The sequence below is a fragment of the Mustela putorius genome, unplaced genomic scaffold (assembly GCF_011764305.1).
Source record: "Mustela putorius furo isolate JIRA1106 unplaced genomic scaffold, ASM1176430v1.1 tig00537327_pilon_pilon_pilon, whole genome shotgun sequence".
Lineage (NCBI taxonomy): Eukaryota > Metazoa > Chordata > Mammalia > Carnivora > Mustelidae > Mustela > Mustela putorius.
In genome coordinates, this window is record NW_025422450.1 from 281,415 (window position 1) to 308,650 (window position 27,236).

Genomic DNA, 27,236 nt, shown 5'->3' on the forward strand with positions numbered 1-27,236 from the left:
CACACACGTGCCTATAGCCTTAATCATTATAATTTTTGTGCCCAGTTTGTTAAGAAGCATTTTAAATTTCCATAGTATCTGAGAGTTGATATCTAAGTCAGCAAAGGGGGATAAAGAACCAAGATAAAAAGAGAATTAACTTGCACATATGAGACTTTGACTGGGTGTGTGATGCTGGGAGGGTAATCCTTTTCTCTGGCCTCTGTTTTCTCACTAGTAAAAGCAGGGATGGGGCATTTGCTTTTCAATCTTGCTTCCAACTCTGAGCAAGCAAACAGCATTCAGATGCAAACTTGACAGTAGATGGAGGGGACCCTTGATGTGTAAGAGGTGGAGAGAAGGGTGAGAACAGATCTCCAGTACCAGGTGCTCTGTGAGGACCTGACTGGAGATGGCACAAACTGGCTGTCAAATGGAGCCCAGCAGTAGTGCCCTGGCTTTCTGAGGTTGGTGAGGAGTGCTAATGTCACCAGTCTGTCTGCAAGCCTGAAGATTACTCATAACTAAGCCCAGTCAAAGTCCACTTCTTGGAGTTCCACTTTTCTAAAGATTACAGCTGGTGGGTGGTGACTGTGCTATTCCGACTGGAAACTCATGTTTAGGGGCGGCCTCCAGGACTAGGCTGTCCCTTCAGTTTGGGTGAAGCAGCACAATCTCCCTTCACCCAAAGCTGGGGGTCTCAGGGGGCTATCTCATACTGTTGGGTTGTCCCACAGTTCTCACTCCAGTCAGCACCCCAGGACTCTGACCTGCCTTTGGACTCCTGCTGCGTGATGAAGGGTATACCTGAGACCCACTGAGGAGAAGACCCAGCAGCCCCCAGTTTTACGCTGAAGGAGAAAGGAGACACGTGAGTGGCTTGACGAGTCCTTGGTGGAGGATGATCAGGGAAGTTAGAGAAGGCGACTAAGATGAGGAGGTGGGGCATGTAGACAGTCGGCATCCACAGGGAAACTCTGCCACTTGCCATAATGCCTTCTACTTGCCTCTGATACTCGTACCCCACTCCATGTTTTTCAAGGTCTACATAGCTTATGTGATCCTCATAGTATTGCTGTGCAATGGGCCGGGTGAGAGTCCTAGATTACAGCGCAGAGCAGCAGGATCACGTTACTCGTTTGTCATGCGTGATGCTGTGCTTGTGTCTCTGGGCCTTGCTAGTCTGTCATGTGGTGATGATGCAGCTGAAAAAATGTTATGGATGAATGTCTCTGTCAGAGAAGAGAGACAGGAGAGGTTCAAGAAAACAGAGTGAGACTCTTGGGGGTCCCAGAAGTAAACACAAAGTTACCTTGTCTCCTAGAATTTTTAGTTTACATTGCTTTCTGTCTATAAAATTGTGTTAACCTATGATCAGTTATATCTATTTTTTTAAAAATTAATATATATTTACCAACTTCAAACTTTGTGACCGGAATAAATTTGTTCTCACCAGTTAATTACCGTGGTCACTTGGCATTTTGAGAATTTAACATTCGAGGGTTTTTACTGAGGAAAAAAAAAAAACCACCTCTAATGACCTGTGAAACGTAGTAATTTGTAATTTTTTAAATTAACATATAATGTATTATTAGCCCCGGGGGTACAGGTCTGTGAATCGCCAGGTTCACACACTTCACAGCACTTACCACAACACATACCCTCCCCAATGTCCATAAACCCACCACCCTCTCCCAATCCCCCTCCCCCCAGCAACCCTCAGTTTGTTTTGTGAGATTAAGAGTCTCTTATAGTTGTCTCCCTCCAGCTCCCATCTTGTTCCATTTATTCCTTTCCTGCCCCCCACACAAAGCTCCCACATTGCCTCCCAACTTCCTCATATCAGGGGGATCATATGATAATTGTCTTTCTCTGATTGACTTATTTTGCTAAGCATAATACCCTCTAGTTACATCCATGAGTAATTTGTAATTTTTCTTTGCTGTGAATTTTAACAGTGCATGCATAGACCTTGGAATTCAGAATTCTTATTCACCTAATACCTCAACACAAATCACTACTTATCACTCATTTATCATCCCATCTTAAGACGTACATTTTATCCAGAAGATTAAATGAAACGTGGGTTTTTGAATATTCGATAGTGCATATCTATATGAGGTCACATCTCTTGATACCAAAGTTTACTATACTTAGTAGCAATGGCAGTTTCAGAAGAGTCTAGGCCTATAGTAGGTACAAATGGTAAAAATTATCAGGTCAAAAACCTGATAATGAAAATGTTTTCAAGTTTGCAATGTAAGTTCAGTTGTTTATTTAGTAAAAATCTGCCAAGCATTTTCAGCATACTGACAGCAGATGGTCTATGGTAGTGTTTTCCTTTGGCATTAATGACACTTTAAGCTGGATAATTCTTTGCTCTAGAGGCTCTCCTGTGAATTGTAGGATGTGTAGCAACTCATCGGATGTCCCCTTTCCCCAGTTGTGACCACAGAAAATTTCTGCAGACTTTGCCAAATACCCCCCAGGGGCAAGCTTCTCCCTTTCCCCTTTCATAACCCTAGTCTAAGGCAGTTACACCCCCTGTTTATACTGGCTCATGAATTTCTCTGAGCACCAGTGAAGGTTAAGATGCATTTTCACAACTTTCTGCAAAAGCTTCATTAATTTGGGCAATTTTTTTTTCTAGTTGCATTTGAAGGTTCTCCCTCTGCTTTAAAATGAAAGACCTAAAGGAACACGTATCTGTAAACTGTTTATAGCAAATGTGAGTCCTTTTAGTTCACAGGACTGAAGGATGCTGCTTGGCATGGGTTTTACCGCTTGTTATTTGCTCTTACTTGTTCAAACGAAATGTTTCTGCTTTTCACAAGAGGAGGCATCTGCAACCTCCTTCGTTCAGAAGGGAAGTGACTGATGTCTCTAGTGGTGAACTATGGATTGTCGATGCTGTCTGTTAATGCTCAGCCCCATTTTCATATTGATATTTGAGTCTCATGTATATCTACGTGTTGTGACTGGGTTTGTATCATCTTCCTAGGGCATTTTAGATGAACGGATGCATCATTTTAAAAAGCAGTTATAATGGAGTATAAATCATCTCCTGAACCATTTGGTTTATAATCTGTATTTCAGTGACTGTTGCTTTCCCCCTGCCCTATAGAATCTTACTGGTATTAGTTTCTGGGGAAAAAGAAGCAATTGCCAGCTTATCATTGCTCCCAAACAGGTTCTTCTAGTTGGTGTGAAGCAGTAAGAAGCCGGACACGTTAGATGGAATGAGTCTTGGGCATCTTTCACTCTGAATTTTTCAGTTTTCAAAACTAAAGCTGGCATTCGATTTTTGTTCTGGTAGTTTTTAAAACTTTTTAGCTGTGTGGAAGCATTTTTTTTTTTTAATTTGATAGACAGAGATCACAAGTAGGCAGAGAGGCAAGCAGAGAGAGGAAGGGAAGCAGGCTCCCTTCTAAGCAGAGAGCCAGATGCGGGGCTTGATCTCAGGACCCTGGGATCATGACCCGAGCTGAAGGCAGAGGCTTTAACCCACTGAGTCACCCAGGTGCCCCTGGAAGCATTTTTATAGTGCTGGTTTAATGGCATGTTGGGTTTGCGGATCTCTGTAGTTGGGCTATTTCTTTTACTCAACACTTTGTGTTTCAAAATGGCACAAAAGGCAATTTAGGGTGGTTTCCTTGGTAATCTCTTCCTGTAGCACCATTTCCACCACTCTTCCATTCACTTTCCAAGGTGTGCCCTGAGCTTTGGGTTCTCCCAAGGCACTCGCGATGGCTTCCTGGCTGAAGAGTGAGGATGCAGAAACTTCCTGCTCTTTCCTGTACACGTAGGAGAAGGTAGTGATGAAGAAATTTGCAGGAGGGGCTGGGAGGCGGGCAAGAAAAAATATTTGAATCCTACTATAAAATTTCTGCAGGCTCCGAATAAATGGACCTTAAGAGATTTTTCAGAATAAAAGAATATTATTCCTTTAACTCAAGAGGACTTTTCATTTCATTCAGAAATCTTCCCTTAGGCCTAAAAAAAAATAGCTTGAAGTACAACACATGAGGTGAGGGGTCAGAAATGATCAGAGAAACTGTGGAGAAATTGAGCCAAGGCCATTTCCTTGTTTGATTGTGGAGGAGTTGATGTTGATTCCTTGTTGTAACTATGTGCCTGCTGGAAACCACAGAGCGACTTGCTCCATTGCAGTATTGGTTGGGTGTACTCATATTTTTCTTTTGTATTGCCTGCAGGGAGAATGGTGGATTTACCAGGATACAGTGTGTTTGGTGCAATTGCCTCTTTCTTCTTTGTACTGCTCACCCTAAGGGAGCCAGGTAGGGTGCCCTTCTTCCCTTTACTGTACACCTAAATGTCCCAGCAGAATTCTAAATCAACAGCACTAGGACAATAGTAGGACTGAGGGACCAGGAACCAATGCATCTGTGTTCTGGAAAGGGTCCTCCACTTCCAGCTGGCTTACCTTTGAAAAGCTACTTGAGTGCCTTCTGCCTTATAGTTTTCTCATCTTTATGATAATAACAACATACCTATGTCTTAAAGTCTAGGACAGGCTTTAAGATTAAATGAGGCTGCCCAGGAAGAAGTACCTGGAACACATTAAGTTATTTATCCATTTTCCTGCTTCCACACAGGACAGCACTTTGGGTGCAAGAAAAATGGCTGCTTCTTACCACAAATTAAACATCATAAAAATATTTGGAAATTAAGAAATTAGAAGATTTCCAATAAATGGATTTGGGAATCTCAGTGGCTGAATTGTACCTTTAAAAGGGATTATGAAAATTCAGTGTTGGGGGAAATTCCAGAGTCCTGAGGAGAATTCAGCATGCAAAAGTAGAAAACAAAACAAAACAAAACAAAAAACATTAGACAGGGTGCCAGAAGGCTCAGGCTCCAAACCAAGGGCTGTAGAAACTATGTGATGTGATGTGCAGCTGTCCTGACCTCTGTATAATGCAATTTCCTAACCTGTAAAAGAAGTTAGCCAGATGGAATGACTTCATATTTGGATTCCATAAATGAAGAATGCGAGCAGATCTCCACTTAAGCTCTGCAGTGAGCTTTTGACTAGCGTCTATTTGATATTCATCAGCAAGTGAGCAAGTTGAGGTTCCTTCCTTCTTGGGATGATTGGATGTGGCAGAGAAAATACAAATGGCCCTAGAGCATTTTAGGATAAGGAATAATGTGATATATATGACTTATGAGATTATTAAACATAATAACATGTGGAATTATTAAATATCCCTTTGATCTGCAGATAATGACAAGAGGTCAGATGTGATTCAAAATTTGATTAAAAGTCTCAAACTCTTTAGACACACCACTGCCCTTAATCTACCACAAAATGTCCTTGTACAGAAGTGCATTGTGCATACAAAGCTCCAGTTATTGGGGTCTTGCCTACTCCAAACCAAAAATACTTTAAAGTTAAAAAATAATCCCCGTTCCTTCCCTCGAACCAGAGAAATCCTGAAAAGCTGAAAAATCTAATGAATTAATTTATTACCTAAATTTTAGGAAAAATGATTATGAAATCAGTCACTAACAATTTAAAATGGGATCACTAACTATAAAATGAATTATTATAAAATACAAAACAAATCGCTAACAAAGTTCCCAGTGTAAAAAATCAACTTACACATTAACTTATTTGAGAATAAAAACAACCCACAGATGGTGGCTTTAGTATCTTAAAGATGAAGAACTTGAGATTCCAAATCTCAAATCTCATTGAAAATAATGAGTTTGCCCCCCACAAATCACACAGTGGTGATAGATTTAGCACTAACCCTCAAATTTTTGAACTGCATCTTATTTTCAGTACACAGAATTCTTTTTTGAACAACCAAATGTGCAAACCATCATGTCAGATTTCTCTAAATTATTGAAAATAAAGCTTTCCCTCCTCCAGGTGCGTCTATTTTGATAGGCTGGACATCCCAAAACAAGTATATTAGTCTTCTAATTGGCATTTCCTGGTTCTTCTTTTTCACTCTGTTTTGTAGATACTTGGAGAGTGATTGGTCCTACATACCCTATCCTAGCCAGGATTGGGGAAGATGTCCTACTAACCTGTCAGCTCCTCCCAAAGAGGACCACAATGCACATGAAGGTGATATGGTACTCCTCAGAGCCCAGCACACCTGTGTTTGCACACTGGGATGGAGCCGATATGACCGAGAAGCAGATGGAGGAGTACAGAGGCCGGGTAGAGTGGATAAAGGATGGCAATCATGAGGGAAATGTGACTCTGAAGATAAACAACATCCAACCATCTGATAATGGGCAATACTGGTGCCATTTCCAAGAGAATAACTACTGTGGAGAAACAAGCTTGCTGCTTCAAGTAGCAGGTGAATATTTTGGAATAGACAGTCTTGGAGGGAGAATATATTAATTCATGGTAAGCCTATTGCCAGTTGAAAAATTCCTTTCTAATCCTCAAGGCAGTTCCTAAATGCCAGTCCTCTGTCCTGACTCATCTGAAGGCAAGTAAGCCTGAAGTCTTCAAAGCAAGCTCACTTAAAAAATCTTCTCAAATTTAACTTAACCAGTTTTGACTATTTGTGACCACTAATTGCAATCCATGACATCTGGTCATTAGCAATTTCACTGAGGCACAAATGAGGCTGGTGTATCAGGCTGGTGTGATACAACAAGCCAATCGCTGTATCTAGCAGACTGCCCAGCAGCCATATCTCAGTGGAACGCATTGTCCTCTACCCAACCTCCAACATGCAATAAGTAAATATGAAAATTTTGTTTCTTTGTGGAGTGCCTCCAGTTAGAAATCTAGTGCTAGGAAGAAAGAGGATAAGAACTGTGCTTTTATGGAGATTATTAAATATTAGTGTTCAATGATTTGGGGACTCCAGATGCATTTGTAAATGACAGGGTTTTGCCTGATGCTTTTGTAGTGACAAAGTGAGGAACAGTTGAGAAAAGGGGATCTGTCCTAGGGAAAAAACATGTATCTGAAAAGTAAATTATCATCTATTTCCCTGGCAAGAATAACTCCCCCCATATGCCAAAGACAAAATCAGGCAAATCCACTTACCTTCTCAGGAACATAGTTCTCTGGAGTTGTCACCATCCCTGACTCACACTAAGGCTGTTTCCTAACATCATTTTTTCTTAACACCCATGACTATGATTATTATTATTATGTTATAGGTAATCGAAGATGGATGAGAGAACCTATGTATTTCTGAGATATGGAGAGAGGAAGGCAGCTGTTCACTATCAGGAACCTTTGAAAATAAGTCACACGTTTTCTAAGGCTGTAGGTGAAGGGAGTGGGTCTCTTTCTCCACCAAATGATAGAGAATTATCATCTATGGGAAACAGAGTCCCTTTGTTTTGGCTTGAGAGCAGTGTTGGTTGAAGAAAGAATCTCATGACTACATAAAACTAGGATTTCTCAAAAACATTTTCCCATTGACTGTAAGGAATGTTTAGAAACCAGAGCTCTTCATTCTATATACCCAGGTTATCTAATTGCTCCCCTAAGGTCATAACCACCAACAGAAAAAATGTGAAGAGTATTTCCTGGAGATGATTTCTGGCTTATATTAAACTTTATAATTAATCAGAGTCTAGATATCATCTAAATTGTCAGACAGAGTTTGTGGCCTGGGGAAGCTCAATGAATAAATTATAACACATCTTTGTTGGCAGCACTAGTGACATAAGCAAAATGTCACTATGTCCCTTTCTCTTATTTTCCTCCTGTCTGGATCTGAAGAAAAATACTGCTCATATGCTAAAGTTTAAAGATCCAGAATGAGGAACAAACAAAGTGTGTATGAACGCCAATTTGAAGGGGAAGAGGACTTTGGACCCACAAACTTCTGCCTTCTCCCTACATGCAATGTCACTGGGATCTTGGTGTCTATGGTTTGTGCCTCCATGGGATCCAGGCCTTAGGGATGTGTCTTCCCTCCACAGGTCTGGGGTCTGCCCCTTACATCCACGTTGGGGGAGTTGTGGAAAGTGGAGTCCAGCTTGTGTGCACTGCAAAAGGCTGGTTCCCAGAGCCCCAGGTTTATTGGAAAGATACCACAGGAGAGAAGTTCCTGGCTGTCTCTGAGCATTTCATCCAAGATGTCAATGGCCTGTTCTATGTGGAAACGACTCTTGTGGTCAGGAACGATTCTGTGCAAACTGTATCCTGCTTCATCCGCAATCCCATCCTCAATGAGGAGAAGAGCTCTGTCATCTCCATTCCAGGTCAGAGCTCTGCTTCTAGGACCAATATGCTAATACACAATGTGATTAACAGGAAAGGTTCAAAGGACTATTCCATAGCACCTAATATTTTTTTATTAAGGAAAATATCTAAAATTTAGTCCTATGTATTAAAAAATATAAACTATTTATGTCTGGAAATATATACTATATTTTGATTAAATGGCTATTGTTAATGGTATTCCAGTTATTTTCAAGTTCCACCTTTAATTCTTTCTATACTAATTTTCTTTACTCACAAGTATGCATCACATGATAAAAAAAATAAAACTATAGTCTTTCAATTAAAATGTTGTCCTATACCACATTGTGCCAGTTGCTTCTAGCAACCTGCATTGTGAAGATAATCAGAGATGGAGACTATTTATATAGTAGGATCTTAACTATAGCCTCATTTATAAATAGTAATAAAACAATAGTAAAAAAGGGCACAATACAACAGTGGAGTGAGTGTTAAGTACCTAATGTGACTATAAATTATAGCATTGATGAAAAATGATATCTCTAAATTATTTTAATGGCTGAAAAAATCCATCAGGGCTATTTTATAAAGATTACATCTATCTACCCACCTACCTATGTGTTTATCTATCTATAAACATTTCCAGTCATGGAAAGAATAATGACTTTAAATAACTTAAAATTGCACTAAGATTTTTGGGACACCTTCTATATTTAGATATAAGAATATAGGTATTCTTATTCATATAAATTGATATATGAAAGAATTTAAAGTAAATGTCACAAGTGAAAGTTAAAAGGAACTGAGTATATATTATATAATATGAATATATATTATGTAATATATATCTGAATGCATATTATAAATGCTTTATATATGTTTTACCTCTCAGTTTGGGATTATAGGGGATAACTGTCTATGTCCATATACTTTTATACTTACCATGTACTTATAAGAAGAATATATATAATTTTTACAAGATGTTAAATATCAGTATGTTAAATATCAGCATAAATAAGCTATCATGAGGTAAAGAACTGGGAGACTTTCTGTTGTACAAACAAAAGGAAAAACAGTTGGATCACTGGATGATCTACAGGAAGGAATATTTTTCTGTATTTAATTTCTTTTTTATGAGTTGAGATTTATTTATTTATTTGTTTGTTTATTTATTTTATTATATCAGTCACCATACAGTACATCATTAGTTCTTGATATAGTGTTCCATGATTCATTTTTTCTGTATAACACACAGTGCTCCATGCTATACATGCCCTCCTTAGTACCCATAGCCTGGTGATGAATTGAGTTTTTAGTAACATATAGAGCTTTCTTTTCTTTTAAAATATTTTCTCTCATTTTCTTTAGGTCAAATTCCTTAATATATTTTTCTTTTTCTTTTTCCAGAGAAACTCCAGAGTGAGCTAGGTAAGTAGACATTGGATGCATTAGTATAAAAGAGATACTGCTTGCCCCAAAGGGAATTGGTAATCCCTGGACAAAGCCAGTGGGAGCTAACATGACAATTCGTAATCCAGATGAGAAACAGAGGCATGACTTTACCAAGTCTCAAGTTCATTTAGTACTAGAGGGGACTGGCAAAGCACAGCTTCCTTCAGGCACATTTGCACTGTGTAGCCTATGACTTTAAGTGTTCACAGGGATCCCACTGAACCTCAGATGGATACCTGTGAGGGGCGAAGACAATCTCTGCTCTATCTGGCTGGAGAAAAAGAGTGCTGCCTTTGTGTGTAAGGGATGGTATAGGACAACTGGTGGGTCTCTGGAGGCCCTTTTAAAATCTTTCCAGCATGAAGACAGTATCATGGTAACTGGAGGTCACCACCCACCATCTCAACCCTCTGGCCTTGCTGTGGTTTCTGCACTTTCTCCTCATGCCAGTGGATCCTAACCTCATCACTACTGGGCGGGAGCCATTACTTTTCTCAGATGTAGCCTGGGATACTGTCTGGGTGGATCAGCCATTTTCCTGTTTTTCCTCTTTTTCTTCCTTCCTTCCTTTCTTTCTTTCTTCCTTTCTTTCTTTCTTTCTTTCTTTCTTTCTTTCTTTCTTTCTTTCTTTCTTTCGTCTTTTTTTTTTTTAACTTAACGGTTGAACTGTAGTATTATTTTATTGTACCTAAGATATAGATAAATGGTTTGAAAAGTAACCAACTGATATTTGAGCCACTTTGAGTTTCTCCTTTACTCCCTTACCATCTTCATCTTCCTCTTTTCTGTGACCTCTTCTCCCAGCCCATGATAACCAGCCTGCTCCCTGCCCACGTGCATATGACCTTGCATCATTCATTTTCCATCAATATCCTTTTCACCCTCAAGACACTGGTTACAGGAATGTGTGTGTACACTTGCCTATTGAAGATTAGGTGAAACTGAGCATACTTTTCAGCCTGTGTAGGAATTTGTGAGGAAAATCAGGGTGGAAAACACACCCCAATCTAGTCTAGTCTAGGCAGGGTCTGGTGTGATACTTTCAACCCAATCAGGCCATAAAGATAAAGGGAACAGCCTCAGGAAGGTCAAAGGTAAATCCATAAACTGAGGAGGCCTATACCATTGTAAACCATACCTTTCAAGTCAGATTCCCTTCTGCCTGCGCAGCATCTGCTTATGATCAGACAGAAACCTTTGACGCTTCCAGTCTGCAAACAGGAGAAGAATGAGGCACAAAAAAGTCAGCTGCAAGAGATTGGGAGCAGAGGACAACAGTCAAAAAGACTGCTTCCCCGAGCAACTCCACAGTCTTGCTTTTATTAGATAGAAACAGTAACCAACAGAAGAGTCGATGAAGGTCAAACGTTAGTCATATGTCATGTAGATAAACAAGAAGGAGGGCAGAATATGTCTGTACAAGTAGTATAAAGTTTATAGTTGAACAAGCACATTCAAAGGACTTATCTAAGTAGCCACAGGTGCTCTCTGGGGAGAAAGAGGAGATAAGGGAAAAACGAAGCAGGTGGTGTTCAGCCCTCAGTGGGCTGGGCGTTGCCAGCTGCTCAGCTTCAAGGCCGTATATTGTCCTCTCCCCCAGAGGCCTGTTGCAGTATCTATTGTTCTTAAGGCTGTATCTAAATGTGCTTGGTAACTAGTAAAATTTCCTGGGGGTTAATTTTAAGTAATACATTGTTCTGAGGGTCAGTTGCAACCTTAACTGGCAGAACTTGTTAGTTACATGTCAGAAAGTCAAGCCAGTGTTTTGGGCAGGTTGACACATGTCTCTGTCCCTCCGGAAGACTTTGTATTTTTAACTTTTTATTTATTTATTTATTTATTTATTTATTTATTTTTATTTTTTTATTTTTTTATTTTTTTTATTTTTTATTTTTTATAAACATATATTTTTATCCCCAGGGGTACAGGTCTGTGAATCACCAGGTTTACACACTTCACAGCACTCACCAAATCACATACCCTCCCCAATGTCCATAATCCCACCCCCTTCTCCCAAACCCCCTCCCCCCGGCAACCCTCAGTTTGTTTTGTGAGATTAAGAGTCACTTATGGTTTGTCTCCCTCCCAATCCCATCTTGTTTCATTTATTCTTCTTCTACCCACTTAAGCCTTCATGTTGCATCACCATTTCCTCATATCAGGGAGATCATATGATAGTTGTCTTTCTCTGCTTGACTTATTTCGCTAAGCATGATACGCTCTAGTTCCATCCATGTTGTTGCAAATGGCAAGATTTCATTCCTTTTGATGGCTGCATAGTATTCCATTGTGTATATATACCACATCTTCTTGATCCATTCATCTGTTGATGGACATCTAGGTTCTTTCCATAGTTTGGCTATTGTGGACATTGCTGCTATAAACATTCGGGTGCATGTGTCCCTTTGGATCACTACATTTGTATCTTTAGGGTAAATACCCAATAGTGCAATTGCTGGGTCATAGGGCAGTTCTATTTTCAACATTTTGAGGAACCTCCATGCTGTTTTCCAGAGTGGCTACACCAGCTTGCATTCCCACCAACAGTGTAGGAGGGTTCCCCTTTCTCCGCATCCTCACCAGCATCTGTCATTTCCTGACTTGTTGATTTTAGCCATTCTGACTGGTGTGAGGTGATATCTCATTGTGGTTTTGATTTGTATTTCCCTGATGCCGAGTGATATGGAGCACTTTTTCATGTGTCTGTTGGCCATCTGGATGTCTTCTTTGCAGAAATGTCTGTTCATGTCTTCTGCCCATTTCTTGATTGGATTATTTGTTCTTTGGGTGTTGAGTTTGCTAAGTTCTTTATAGATTCTGGACACTAGTCCTTTATCTGATATGTCGTTTGCAAATATCTTCTCCCATTCTGTCAGTTGTCTTTTGATTTTGTTAACTGTTTCCTTTGCTGTGCAAAAGCTTTGATCTTGATGAAATCCCAGTAGTTTCATTTTTTCCCTTGCTTCCCTTGCCTTTTGCGTTGTTCCTAGGAAGATGTTGCTGCTGCGGCAGAGGTCGAAGAGGTTGCTGCCCGTGTTCTCCTCAAGGATTTTGATGGATTCCTTTCGCACATTGAGGTCCTTCATCCATTTTGAGTCTATTTTTGTGTGTGGTGTAAGGAAATGGTCCAATTTCATTTTTCTGCATGTGGCTGTCCAATTTTCCCAGCACCATTTATTGAAAAGGCTGTCTTTTTTCCATTGGACATTCTTTCCTGCTTTGTCGAAGATTAGTTGACCATAGAGTTGAGGGTCTATTTCTGGGCTCTCTATTCTGTTCCATTGATCTATGTGTCTGTTTTTGTGCCAGTACCATGCTGTCTTGATGATGACAGCTTTGTAATAGAGCTTGAAGTCCGGAATTGTGATGCCACCAACGTTGGCTTTCTTTTTCAATATCCCTTTGGCTATTCGAGGTCTTTTCTGGTTCCATATAAATTTTAGCATTATTTGTTCCATTTCTTTGAAAAAGATGGATGGTACTTTGATAGGAATTGCATTAAATGTGTAGATTGCTTTAGGTAGCATAGACATTTTCACAATATTTATTCTTCCAATCCAGGAGCATGGAACATTTTTCCATTTCTTTGTGTCTTCCTCAATTTCTTTCATGAGTACTTTATAGTTTTCTGAGTATAGATTCTGTGCCTCTTTGGTTAGGTTTATTCCTAGGTATCTTATGGTTTTGGATGCAATTGTAAATGGGATTGACTCCTTAATATCTCTTTCTTCTGTCTTGCTGTTGGTGTAGAGAAATGCAACTGATTTCTGTGCATTGATTTTATATTCTGACACGTTACTGAATTCCTGTATAAGTTCTAGCAGTTTTGGAGTGGAGTCTTTTGGGTTTTCCACATATAGTATCATATCATCTGCGAAGAGTGATAATTTGACTTCTTCTTTGCCGATTTGGATGCCTTTAATTTCCTTTTGTTGTCTGATTGCTGAGGCTAGGACCTCTAGTACTATGTTGAATAGCAGTGGTGATAATGGACATCCCTGCCGTGTTCCTGACCTTAGCGGAAAAGCTTTCAGTTTTTCTCCATTGAGAATGATATTTGCGGTGGGTTTTTCATAGATGGCTTTGATGATATTGAGGTATGTGCCCTCTATCTCTACACTTTGAAGAGTTTTGATCAGGAAGGGATGTTGTACTTTTTCAGCATCTATTGAGAGTATCATATGGTTCTTGTTCTTTCTTTTATTGATGTGTTGTATCACATTGACTGATTTGCGGATGTTGAACCAACCTTGCAGCCCTGGAATAAATCCCACTTGGTCGTGGTGAATAATCTTTTTAATGTACTGTTGAATCCTATTGGCTAGTATTTTGTTGAGTATTTTCGCATCTGTGTTCATCAAGGATATCGGTCTATAGCTCTCTTTTTTGGTGGGATCCTTGTCTGGTTTTGGGATCAAGGTGATGCTGGCCTCATAAAATGAGTTTGGAAGTTTTCCTTCCATTTCTATTTTTTGGAACAGTTTCAGGAGAATAGGAATTAGTTCTTCTTTAAATGTTTGGTAGAATTCCCCCGGGAAGCCGTCTGGCCCTGGGCTTTTGTTTGTTTGGAGATTTTTAATGACTGTTTCAATCTCCTTACTGGTTATGGGTCTGTTCAGGCTTTCTATTTCTTCCTGGTTCAGTTGTGGTAGTTTATATGTTTCTAGGAATGCATCCATTTCTTCCAGATTGTCAAATTTATTGCCGTAGAGTTGCTCATAGTATGTTCTTATAATAGTTTGTATTTCTTTGGTGTTAGTTGTGATCTCTCCTCTTTCATTCATGATTTTATTTATTTGGGTCCTTTCTCTTTTCTTTTTGATAAGTCGGGCCAGGGGTTTATCAATTTTATTAATTCTTTCAAAGAACCGGCTCCTAGTTTCGTTGATTTGTTCTATTGTTTTTTTGGTTTCTATTTCATTGATTTCTGCTCTGATCTTTATGATTTCTCTTCTCCTGCTGGGCTTAGGGTTTCTTTCTTGTTCTTTCTCCAGCTCCTTTAGGTGTAGGGTTAGGTTGTGTACCTGAGACCTTTCTTGTTTCTTGAGAAAGGCTTGTACCGCTATATATTTTCCTCTCAGGACTGCCTTTGTTGTGTCCCACAGATTTTGAACCGTTGTATTTTCATTATCATTTGTTTCCATGATTTTTTTTCAATTCTTCTTTAATTTCCCAGTTGACCCATTCATTCTTTAGAAGGATACTGTTTAGTCTCCATGTATTTGGGTTCTTTCCAAACTTCCTTTTGTGGTTGAGTTCTAGCTTTAGAGCATTGTGGTCTGAAAAATATGCAGGGAATGATCCCAATCTTTTGATACCGGTTGAGTCCTGATTTAGGACCGAGGATGTGATCTATTCTGGAGAATGTTCCATGTGCACTAGAGAAGAATGTGTATTCTGTTGCTTTGGGATGAAATATTCTGAATATATCTGTGATGTCCATCTGGTCCAGTGTGTCGTTTAAGGCCTTTATTTCCTTGCTGATCTTTTGCTTGGATGACCTGTCCATTTCAGTGAGGGGAGTGTTAAAGTCCCCTACTATTATTGTATTATTGTTGATGTGTTTCTTTGATTTTGTTATTAATTGGTTTATATAGTTGGCTGCTCCCACATTGGGGGCATAGATATTTAAAATTGTTAAATCTTCTTGTTGGACAGACCCTTTGAGTATAATATAGTGTCCTTCCTCATCTCTTATTATAGTCTTTGGCTTAAAATCTAATTGATCTGATATAAGGATTGCCACTCTTGCTTTCTTCTGATGCCCATTAGCATGCTAAATTCTTTTCCACCCCCTCACTTTAAATCTGGAGGTGTCTTCGGGCTTAAAATGTGTTTCTTGGAGGCAACATATAGATGGGTTTTGTTTTTTTATCCATTCTGATACCCTGTGTCTTTTGACAGGGGCATTTAGCCCATTCACATTCAGGGTAACTATTGAGAGATATGAATTTAGTGCCATTGTATTGCCTGTAAGGTGACTGTTACTGTATATGGTCTCTGTTCCTTTCTGATCTACCACTTGTAGGCTCTCTCTTTGCTTAGAGGACCCCTTTCAATATTTCCTGTAGAGCTGGTTTGGTATTTGCAAATTCTTTCAGTTGTTGTTTGTCCTGGAAGCTTTTAATCTCTCCTTCTATTTTCAATGATAGCCTAGCTGGATATAGTATTCTTGGCTGCATGTTTTTCTCGTTTAGTGCTCTGAAAATATCATGCCAGCTCTTTCTGGCCTGCCAGGTCTCTGTGGATAAGTCCGCTGCCAATCTAATATTTTTACCATTGTATGTTACAGACTTCTTTTCCCGGGCTGCTTTCAGGATTTTCTCTTTGTCATTGAGACTTGTAAATTTTACTATTAGGTGACGGGGTGTGGGCCTATTCTTATTGATTTTGAGGGGCATTCTCTGAACCTCCTGAATTTTGATGCTCGTTCCCTTTGCCATATTGGGGAAATTCTCCCCAATAAATCTCTCTCCAGTATACCTTCTGCTCCCCTCTCACTTTCTTCTTCTTCTGGAATCCCAATTATTCTAATGTTGTTTCGTCTTATGGTGTCACTTATCTCTCGAAATTCTCCCCTCGTGGTCCAGTAGCTGTTTGTCCCTCTTTTGCTCAGCTTCTTTATTCTCTGTCATTTGGTCTTCTATATCACTAATTCTTTCTTCTGCCTCATTTATCCTAGCAGTTAGAGCCTCCATTTTTGATTGCACCTCATTAATAGCTTTTTTGATTTCACCTTGGTTAGATTTTAGTTCTTTTATTTCTCCAGAAAGGGCTTTTATATCTCTCGAGAGGGTTTCTCTAATATCTTCCATGCCTTTTTCGAGCCCGGCTAGAACCTTGAGAATTGTCATTCTGAACTCTAGATCTGACATATTACCGATGTCTGTATTGATTAGGTCCCTAGCCTTCGGTACTGCCTCTTGTTCTTTTTTTTGTGTTGAATTTTTCCGTCTTGTCATTTTGTCCAGATAAGAGTAAATGAAGGGGCAAGTAAAATACTAAAAGGGTGGCAACAACCCCAGGAAAATATGCTTTAACCAAATTAGAAGAGATCCAAAATCGTGAGTGGGGAGAAAGGTGATAAAAAGAGATTCAAAAAGGAAGAAAGAAGAAAAAAAAAAAAACAAAAAGAAAAGACAAAAAAAAAAAAGAAAAGAAAAGAAAAGAATTTTTTAAAAAAGAAAACACCTTTCAGAAAGTGGTTGTTTTTCTGTTTCCAGAATTGCTGTTCTTCTTCTCTTCGATCTGCCGATGGATTTTCAGGTGTTTGCAATCTTTAGATAAGCTATCTAGCTGATCTCCGGCTAGCTGAAGCAGTCTCAGCTTGCTACTTCTCCGCCATCTTGACTCCTCCTTAACTTTTTATTTATTTATTATTATTTTTTTACTTCTAAAATCCATTCATTTTTTTGTTTTGTTTTTTCATGCAATATGTTTCCCCTACTTTTAAAAATTATTAACATACAATGTATTATTTGTTTCAAGGGTACAGGTCTGTGATTCATCAGTCTTACACAATTCACAGTGCTCATCACAACACATACCCTCCTCAATGTCCATCACCCAGCCACTCCATCTTTCACCCCACTCCATTTCAGCAACCCTCACTTTGTTTCCTGAGATTAAGAGTCTCTTATGGTTTGTCTACGTTTCGGGTTTCATCTTGTTTCATTTTTTTCCTCTCTTCCCCTATGATCTTCTGCCTTGTTTCTCAAATTCCACATGTCAGTGAGATCATATAATTGTCTTTCCCTGATTGACTTATTTCACTTAGCATAATGCCCTTTAGTTCCACCCACATTGTTAAAAATTGCAAGATTTCAAATTTTTTGATGGCTGCATAACATTCCATTGTATGTACATTACAACATCTTCTTTATCCATTCATCTGTTGATGGACATTTGGGCTCTTTCCATAGTTTGGCTATTGTAGACTTTGCTGCTGTAAACATTGGGGAGCAGGTGCCATTCAGATCACTACATTTCTATCTTTGGGGTAAATACCTAGCAGGGCAATTGCTGGGTCATAAAGTAGCTCTATTTTCAACTCTTTGAGGAGCATCCATACTGTTTTCCAGAGTGGCCGTACCCATTTGCATTCCAATCAACAGTGTAGGAGGGTTCCCCTTTCTCTGGATCCTGGCCAATATCTTGTCATTTCCTGGCTTGTTAATTTTAGCCATTCTGACTGGTGTGAGTGCTATCTCATTGTGGTTTTGATTTATATTTTCCTGAAACTGAGTGATGTTGAACACTTTTTCATGGGTCTGTTGGCCATTTAGATGTCTTCTTTGCAGAAATGTCTTTTCACACCTGCCCATTTCTTGACTGGATTATTTGTTCTTTGGGTGTTGAGTTTGAGAAGTTCTTTGTAGATTTTGGATACCAGCCTTTTATCTGATATGTCATTTGCAAATATCTTCTCTCATTTTGTTGGCTGTCTTTTGGTTTTGTTGACTGTTTCCTTTGTTGTACAAAAGCTCTCCAACAAAAAGGAGAATTACAGACCAATATCCCTGATAAATGTGGATGCAAAAATTCTCACCAAAATCCTAGCCAATAGGATCTAACAGTACATTAAAAGGATTATTGACCACAACTAAGTGAGATTTATTCCTGGGCTACAAGGTTGGTTTGACATCCGTAAATTAATCAATGTGATACATTACATAATAAAAGAAAGGACAAGAACTATATGATCCTCTCAGTAGGTGCAGAAAAAGCATTTGACAAAATATAGCATTCTGTCTTGATTAAAACCCTTCACAGGGGCATCTGGGCGGCTCAGTTGTTAAGCATTTGCCTTTGGCTCAGGTGATGATCCCAGAGTCCTGGATCAAGGCCTACATTGGGCTCCATGCTTAGCAGGAAGCCTACTTCCCCATTTCCTACTCTCCCTGCTTGTGTTCCAATTCTCATTGTGTGTGTCTCTCTCAAACAAACAAATAAAATCTTTTAAAAATAACAACAACAAAAAACCTTCGTCACAGTGTAGGGATAGAGAGTACATACCTCAATAGCATAGAAGTCATCTATGAAAAACCCACAGCAAATATCATCTTCAGGAAGACTTTAGGTGATGAGATACTCCTCTGAGTAATTCGAACCATGTTGACATGTCCATTGGAGACCCAGTGCACAGAATACAATCTTGTATTGTGCTGATTGTTTTGTTCCTAGTTGTGCTGACCTTCTGGGCCCACAGTAAAACATGATGAAAATATGGAGCTCTGCCTGGCTCCCTCTTAGGTGGCGTTTAGAGGTCTGCACCCTTAGGAGCTTTGAGGGCTGTTGATTGAGATACCAGAAGTTTCACAGCTACCTCTATATTTTCCTCATTAATTAGAACTCAGAGACAAGGACACACTGCAGTTGGCTGCTGGCAAACTGAGCTTGCTGTAGAAGTCCAAGGCCTGGAATTCCAGTTCCCATTCTGGCAAATAATCTTTTTTAAAAAAATAATTGAAATTTTAGTTAGTTAACATACAGTACAATATTGATTTCTGGAGTAGAATTCAGTGATTCACTTACATACAACACCCAGAGCTCATCACAACAAGTGCCCTCTTTAAGTGCCCACTCATCAAATAATCTTATAAAATTAATGACTAGTTTTCATGCATCTGAATGTTTACAGCAGCAATATGCACAATAGCCAGACTATGGAAAGAACCTAAATGTTCATCAACAGATGAATGGATAAAGAAGATGTGGTATGTATACCACATCTAATGGAATATATATACCACATATAATGGAATACTATGCAGGCATCAAAAAACCCCAAATCTTGCCATTCGCAGTGAGAAACTAGAGAGTATTAAGCTAAGTGAAATAATTCAATCAGAGAAAGACAACTATCATATGATTGTCTGATATGAGGAATTTGAGAGGCAGGGCAGGGGTTCATGGGGGAAGGGAGGGAAAAATGAAACAAGATGTGACGGTGGAGGGAGACAAACTATAAGAGACTTTCAATCTCAGGAAACAAACTAAGGGCTTTTGGGAGAGGGAGAAGAGATAGGACTGGGTGATGGACACTGGAGAGGGTATGTGCTATGGTGAGTGCTGTGAATTGTGTAAGACTGATGATTCACACAAATAATACATTATATGTTAAATATATTTAAAAAAGAATTCTGAATTTGCAAAAATAAACAGAAAAATAAAAAAATAAGAATGAGTAGTTTTTAAAAATATTAATTATATGCCAAGTCTGATGCTAAATGCTTTACAGAGATTATTTCTTTTTATTATAGCATAGAAGTCATCTATGAAAAACCCACAGCAAATATCATCTTCAGGAAGACTTTAGGTGATGAGATACTCCTCTGAGTAATTCGAACCATGTTGACATGTCCATTGGAGACCCAGTGCACAGAATACAATCTTGTATTGTGCTGATTGTGCTGTTCCTAGTTGTGCTGACCTTCTGGGCCCACAGTAAAACGTGATGAAAATATGTATAAAAGTTAATAGATTTACCCTCATTTTATAGCTGGCAACAATTTTGTAGACATTTGTGGTTTGTAGGAAACCACTGAGAAGTTGTGATTATTTGTCATCTCATCTGACTTAAGAGTGCAAGTTCTTAATTACTTATGTGAGATTTTTGTAAATCATTGTAAATCATTGTCTCTATTTTTCTCATCTTCAAAATGAGTATGTTTGAAAGACTAAATCTTTGATTTAGTGTCAAACTTTAAGAGTGAGAATATGATATGATATAATTAATATTATATTAAATAATATAAAAATATAAGATATTGAGGAAATGAGATAGTCCACTAAATTGAATATGCTGATTGAAAAAGGATTATATGACATGATGATGGGATTATTATGTTTTAAGGAATTGGTGTATTATTCAGTAAACTGCACACTCCAGAGAAGATTTAATTTTTGGTGAATATTCAGAAGCCATTTTAGCGACATACATATAATACACCAAAAATACAACAAAACAATAAATGTGGGCACAAATTGTGTAGAAGGCACACAGTGTATATAAAAGTATATAAAGAAAGGGGATTATGCAGAGCTTCTCTCAAGGAGCTTGTATTCTAGAAGAATATCACTTATTAACAGATTGGGCTGCATGATTTTTTCCCTGTACTTTCAACTTTATTTTTTACTTGGATTCTGGAATAACAGGGGTTTCATATATCTATCATGCACCTACTCATATGGGTAATGGAGATAAGGAAATTGTCTTTTTATTAAGTAATTTACTGTAAAATACATGGAAGAAGAAATAGCAGCAGACAAATCCCTAGTTTATTTTTTCTGACTTGCCACTTCCAGTCGGCAAACGGGAGAAGAATGAGGCACAAACAAGTCAGCTGCAAGAGATTGGGAGCAGGGGACAACAGTCGAAAAGACTGCCGCACCAAGCAACTCCACAGTCTCGCTTTTATTAGATAGAAACAGGAACCAGCAGTAGAGTCGATGAAGGTCAAACGTTAGTCATATGTCATGTAGATAAATAAGAAGGAGGGCAGAATATGTCTGTACAAGTAGTATAAAGTTTATTGTTGAACAAGCTCATTCAAAGGACTTATCTAAGTAGCCACAGGTGCTCTCTGGGGAGAAAAGGGAGATAAGGGAAAAACGAAGCAGGTGGCATTCTGCTCTGAGCGGGCCAGGCATTCCCAGCTTCTTGGCTTCCATGAAGCAGGCAACGTTCTGCCCTGAGCAAGCCAGGCATCCCCAGCTTCTCAGCTTCAAGGCCATATATCGTCCTCTCCCCCAGAGGCCTGTTGCAGTATTTGTTTTTTTTAAGGCATTTTTTTAAATGCGCTTGGTAACTAGTAAAATTTCCTGGGGTTCATATTTTAAGTAATACATTGTTCTGAGGGGCAATTGCACTGACTCCTACTTTTGTCTTCGTATTTTAACAGATACATTATTTTAGGTAAAATTGAAGGATAAAGCAAACAAAATGCTGGAGGTAATTGGGAGTCAAATTTTAGCTAGTAGAGGAGATATTAATCTAAAAATTAGGATCATGTTGATTGATGGTAAGTTTCCTTTCTAAAGAAATACCTAGCAGATTGTAGCTAACTACATAATGAGGACATTTTTGCCTTTGATCATTGACTCTCATCCAACAATATACACATTTATGCCTTTATTTCTATTATAAATGACCATAACTTATGTGAAAGTATTTTTGCCATTCGATAGGAAAGGATGATTCTCAATTTAGAACAGACAAAAACTGGTATGGCTAGAGCCTGATGAACTGGCTGTGAAACATAGCTTGGGTCCAGGAAAGCCATCAGATAAAATCTCCAATTTTTCACAATGGGAGAATTAGACTTTTTGTGTATCCATTTTTTTGTGTGTTTTGCATTTTGCCAACCTCCCCAATTCTTGGTCTTATAATGTTTCTTAAAATAATCAGGATATTGAACCTGGTGGGTGTTTAGAGCTCCACATATGTTGGACCTCACAGAACTAAAATATGGTGGTGGATCTGACATATAAGGTGTTATAAAAATCAAACCAGGGGAAGCTTTCTTCACATTTAATTACTAAAAATCCACCTGAAACTCATTTTTATCCTTATCATTATCAAGGCAAAGGGATTGGCTTCAGTGTCCTCAGGTTTCACAGTCTGCATGCCTCCACTCACAGTGCACAGTCAGAGCAATCTTAGGATTTTGATAGTGATATATTTATTTCACAATTTAAGAAACTGAGGCATACACGTATTGAGAAGTAGTTTAAGGAGGTCATACAGATATGGAGTGATAAAATATTTTTATTCCAGGAGTATTTATTACAAAATTATTTTTTGAGTTACAATCTGAATAAAATAGGTTGAGACGGGTGTGGGTTCCGTTAATCGTTCTTTTTTTCCAGGGACAAGCACTATCCTGATTCCACCAAACCTCCCCCTCTCTGAAGGATGACCTTGTGCCTCACAACTCCACTGAGATGCCTATGGGTTCTAAACCCACTGGAGATGTTCCTACTGATGACACTATTTGCTCCATTTTTTGTCTTTCATTGTGTTTTGTCTGTTGTATTTCACAGCTTCCTTAAAAGTGATTGGACCGTCCCAGCCCATTCTTGTCAGAGTGGGAGAAGACATACAATTAACTTGTTACCTGTCCCCCAAGACTAATGCACAGAGCATGGAGGTGAGATGGGTCCAATCACGCCGTTATCCTGCTGTTTACACATATGTGGATGGGGAACATGTGACTGAAGAGCAGATGGCAGAATATAGAGGGAGGACATTGTTGGTGAGTGACGCCATTGATGAAGGGAGACTGACACTGCAGATATACAATGCTACAACATCAGATAATGGGCAGTACCGGTGCCTTTTTGAAAAAGACGGTGTGTATCAGGAGGCCAGTTTGGATCTGAAGATAATAGGTAAGGATTCCAGATGTTTTGGATTCAACCTCTGTTCCTACTGCTTTAACATTCTAGTTTTTGGAAATTTTCCCAGGGACCTGAAATTTTTGGATTTTCACTTGTCAAATTTATACTCAACCCTCTGATGGATAAGAACTGTAGTACATACTTAAAGTTCACAAACTCAAATGGACCAGATATAATTCTCTGGGTGTAAAAACTATGCACTTCCCATGATCTCTGTAAAATGACCACACATTTAGTAAAATTTGAGAATTTTATTCCACAACTATACACAAAGCTCATTGTTTCATAGAGTGTTCTTAAAATTCTGAACAATGTACAGTTACTGGGAAGTATAGTTATGTGAAGACTAAACTATATCCATATAAAAGAAAAAGTAAAAGCATCAACAGAACTGGCAGGATGGAAGAAGAAAGACAAAATCATTCCTTGCATCATAATTTCCCACTGTTTATATTTGTGAGTAAGAATTGATTTTTCAAGATCAGCAAATGCCATTGAAGGCACAGGCCAACATCTTGGATAATTGGTTTGTTTGTCCCATTGATTTTGGGTCTTAATTCATAAACATAATCATAAAATATCCACAGGGGTACATATTGAGAAATTAAATGGACTCTTATTTTCTGCCACTGGATGAACATGTTTATATAATGCTGATATTTGAGGATATTCTTTTACTCACTTTCTTTAATCCTGTCCATGTGATTCATATCTTGGTCAAAGCTATTTTGTTTTCAGATACAGAAGAGAAAAGATTGGATTTAAAATTTATCATTCCTGTGACTTTAATTGAGGATGACTTTAGGAATACAAAAAATAAAAATAAGCCTAACATAACAAAACTAGAAGTCATTCCAGCTAGTCTCTCTCATCCTTAGATGGAGTATAATTCCACTATAAACATTGTTCTTTCAGCCAAGGCTTTCCCATCTTTCCTCTCAGTGAAGTTACTGATGATATATAACACTTGCAGATGCTCTAGGTTTTGTTCCTTGATCTCTATTCTCCAGGTCTGGGGTCTTCCCCACTCATCACTGTAAAGGAACAGAAGGATGGAAAAATAGAACTGATATGCAGTTCAGAAGGGTGGTACCCAGAGCCCCATGCGCAATGGAAGGACATGGAAGGAAAGATAATACCATCATTTTCAGAGGTTCTGACTAAAGGCAGCCATGGACTGTTCCATGTGGAGACATCTCTACTGGTCATGAACAACTCTATTGTGAACATAACTTGTTCCATTTGCAACCCCCTTCTTGACGAGGAGAAAAAGGCAACTTTTTCTCTCTCAGGTTGGTGACTCCATGTGTTCCTCTCAACTTTGGGAAATACATATGAAGGTAAACCAAGACTTATTTATTTTATCACTCTATTATTTTTAAATTTTTATTTCTTCTTTCTTATAAAATCACCTGCTATCACTTCAGGACATGTGGAGATCCTACTGACATCCCTTGACTAAAGCCCTAAGGTTATATTGTTACATATACACTAACTTCTAAGACTTGACTCTACCATCACTGCAAGGACAAACTCTCTTCCTCTGATGTGAAACCAGTATCACTTTTTCTTTTCCTTATTGTGGATTCTCTTTGTGATTCAAAACTAGTTTTCCTTAATACCATCTTCATTCCTGTGGATTAGGTAATTTTATCCTTTTCCTATCCTTGTTATTTCAGTGATGGCAGTGATATAATTGGAAAAGAGACAAGAAAGAAATGTGTGTGTGTTTGTGTGTGTGTGTGTTTCTGACAGGAGCAAACAATAAAGTTAGCATAAACTTTGGGTCTCCCCTCAATTTCTGCAGAGTAGAGAGGAACAGATCAGCTTCTTCCTTAAGAGATCCACTTCTCACTGTCTTCTCTAACTCAAGAGCTGCTCAGATAAAAAGAATGATCTTGGAATTTTCCCAGTTTCATGATTTAATGGGATTCTGGGTTTTCCATTTTAGAGCCCATGATGAGTTTTTCATGGAAGATAGTGCTTGTTTTGGTATTACCTCTTGTCGCAACTGTAGTCCTGGTCAAGTGGAAGAGAGGTAAAAAAGGTAAGTCAGGTAAATAGTCAGGTATGGAGCATCCTTTGTAGGGGGAGCCTTGCTGTGCACCTTCCATAGCTTCTTTTTTGAGCAGTCACATGGGGGAGGCATGCAGTGAACATTCAGTCATTAATGAAACATGAGATTCCATGGCTTACATTCATGTAATGGAGGATCTGTGCTGAATGATACCAGAATTTATAGTGATAAGAGGAGCAAAAGGATTAAAAGACAGTAATTTGTTCCTCCTGTGAACATTCTCAAGTTATCTACTTAAAGGGGATGAAGAAAAAGGTAGCAGAGCCATCCATGCTTTCTCAGCTGAGAAATGAGACCTGATTGAGATTCTGTTGGCATGAACATTTCACTAAGATCTTTAAAAATATGGTGACTTGCTTATTGATGATTCTTGCTCTGTGCATGAAGGACTTCTATGTGTCAATAGGTTGTTTTGTGTGCCCTATAAACTCCCTTCACTTCAAATTTCTTATGTTACCAAAAACTTTGGTTTGCCTGTTTGGATGCTGTTATCATGGAATTTATATTTTAAAATGCTCCACAAATTGGTTATGATCAGAATTTATTTTTTTCTCTATAGCAAATGTGACATTGGATCCAAATACAGCTCACCCAGGACTTTTCCTTTCTGAGAGATACAAGCATGTGAACCATGAACATTCGTACAGCAATACATCTGATGGTGATTCAACAGCTTACTCAAAGGACCAGGCCAGGAGGGGCTCATAAGAGGGATATGGTGCTGAGAAATGGAGGCTGGGGACAAGACAGTATAGATCTTGTCCCAGGTATTGCCAAGAGCAATATAGGGAGGGAGTCATCCCTCTGTCACCTGAGAATGTGTTCAGACAATGAGTTGCTATAGAAGCCAGTACTGGGCCACTACATTTCCTCCAAGCCTCCTTTCCCTAATGATGACTCCAGAAAGGGTCAAAATCTTCCTTGACTAGCCTCCGGACACCTCTCATTATAATATGACCAACAAGTGTCCTATCTATACTTTTCTTCTCTGAAAATATTTATGCCTTCTTCATTCTTTAATGTGGGTTCTCCTGATATCTTTCCTACACCCAGGAGATTTTACAATGCCTACAAGGGAAAAAAAACAACCTTGGATTCTGGAAACAAAGATTATATTCCAACTCTGAGTCTTCTTTACCCAGCTGCTTGAAGGGGCTCACATTATCATTCAGCTACCAAATCAAGATGCTTTAATGTCACTCTGGCTTCAAATTTGATCTGGAGGCTGATCCCTTCAAAGAACTCTTATCCCAAGTTCTCTGATATCCTGCCACTGATCACACCCTGATATGTGAGACCAAAGAAAATCCAATGGGAAATGAAATTAGGCATAGAGAAGGAAATGCAAGGAAGTTTATTTATAAGTTTCTTTATGAAGGTGGGGCTGAGGAAATAAGAAATACAGTTAAAGAGTAAAAGAAAATGCAGCTGAATAGAAGGATGAAATCCGATCACTGAGATATAATCTTGAATATCATATGAAATGTGGAATTCCTATTCCAGTCCTTTTTAAGAAAATGGCTATTTAGAGTGGATAAAAATTTAGAAATTCTATTCCAAGACAAATACCATATGATCTCATTTATATGTGGAAACTAAAAGCAATACAAATGAATAAACAAACAAAAACCAGAATCAGACCTATAAGTACAGAGAACAAATTGATGGTTGCCAGAAGGGATAGGGTAGAGGTATGGGCAAAATGGGTGAAGGGGTGAAGGCTTCATGTTATGGAATGAATTAGTCACGAGAATAAAAGTACAGCATAGGGAATATAATCAATAACATTGTAATAATGTTGTATGGTGACAGATGGTAGTTACTCTTGTGAGCACTACATAACCTATAGACTTGTCAAATCACCATGTTGCACACCTGAAACTAATGTAAAATTGTGTGTTGACTTCACTTATATGAAAAAATTTTAAAGAAAAAGAAATTCTGGTCCCAGTAGAAAATTAATTTCTTTACATTGTATCTATATGAAATGATAGATGTTAACTAAATTGATTGTGGTAATCAATTCACAATATATACAAATTGAACCAACATGCTGTATACCTTAAATTTACATAGTGATTATATATGTCAATTGTTTCACAATAAAACTTGAAAAAAGAGAAAAAATAA

General features: G+C 38.5%; 1 protein-coding gene across 2 annotated transcripts; it reads left to right on the forward strand.

Moving 5' to 3' along the window:
* Positions 1–564: 564 nt before the first annotated feature.
* Positions 565–27,236, forward strand: LOC101684724 (butyrophilin-like protein 2). 2 transcript variants are annotated; one of them, XR_006604953.1, is made up of 9 exons: positions 565–850; positions 4,194–4,277; positions 5,973–6,320; positions 7,915–8,196; positions 9,584–9,604; positions 22,673–23,020; positions 24,040–24,369; positions 24,981–25,076; positions 25,666–25,704. XR_006604953.1 is itself a non-coding variant. In XM_045074280.1 (9 exons), exons 2-9 carry the CDS (start codon positions 4,199–4,201, stop codon positions 25,812–25,814), a joined length of 1,605 nt encoding a protein of 534 aa, XP_044930215.1. In that variant the 5' UTR covers positions 565–850; positions 4,194–4,198; the 3' UTR covers positions 25,815–27,236. The 2 variants fall into 2 exon arrangements, 1 of the variants encoding a protein (XP_044930215.1); XM_045074280.1 differs by having other exon boundaries at positions 24,040–24,321; positions 25,666–27,236.

Bases quoted from the DNA above. Each gene is read 5' to 3' on its own strand.
- LOC101684724 (XM_045074280.1), top strand. From the start codon at position 4,199: ATGGTGGATTTACCAGGATACAGTGTGTTTGGTGCAATTGCCTCTTTC. The intron at 4,278-5,972 runs GTAGGGTGCCCT...TCTGTTTTGTAG, and splicing joins GCTCACCCTAAGGGAGCCAG to ATACTTGGAGAGTGATTGGT. The intron at 23,021-24,039 runs GTAAGGATTCCA...TCTATTCTCCAG, and splicing joins TTTGGATCTGAAGATAATAG to GTCTGGGGTCTTCCCCACTC.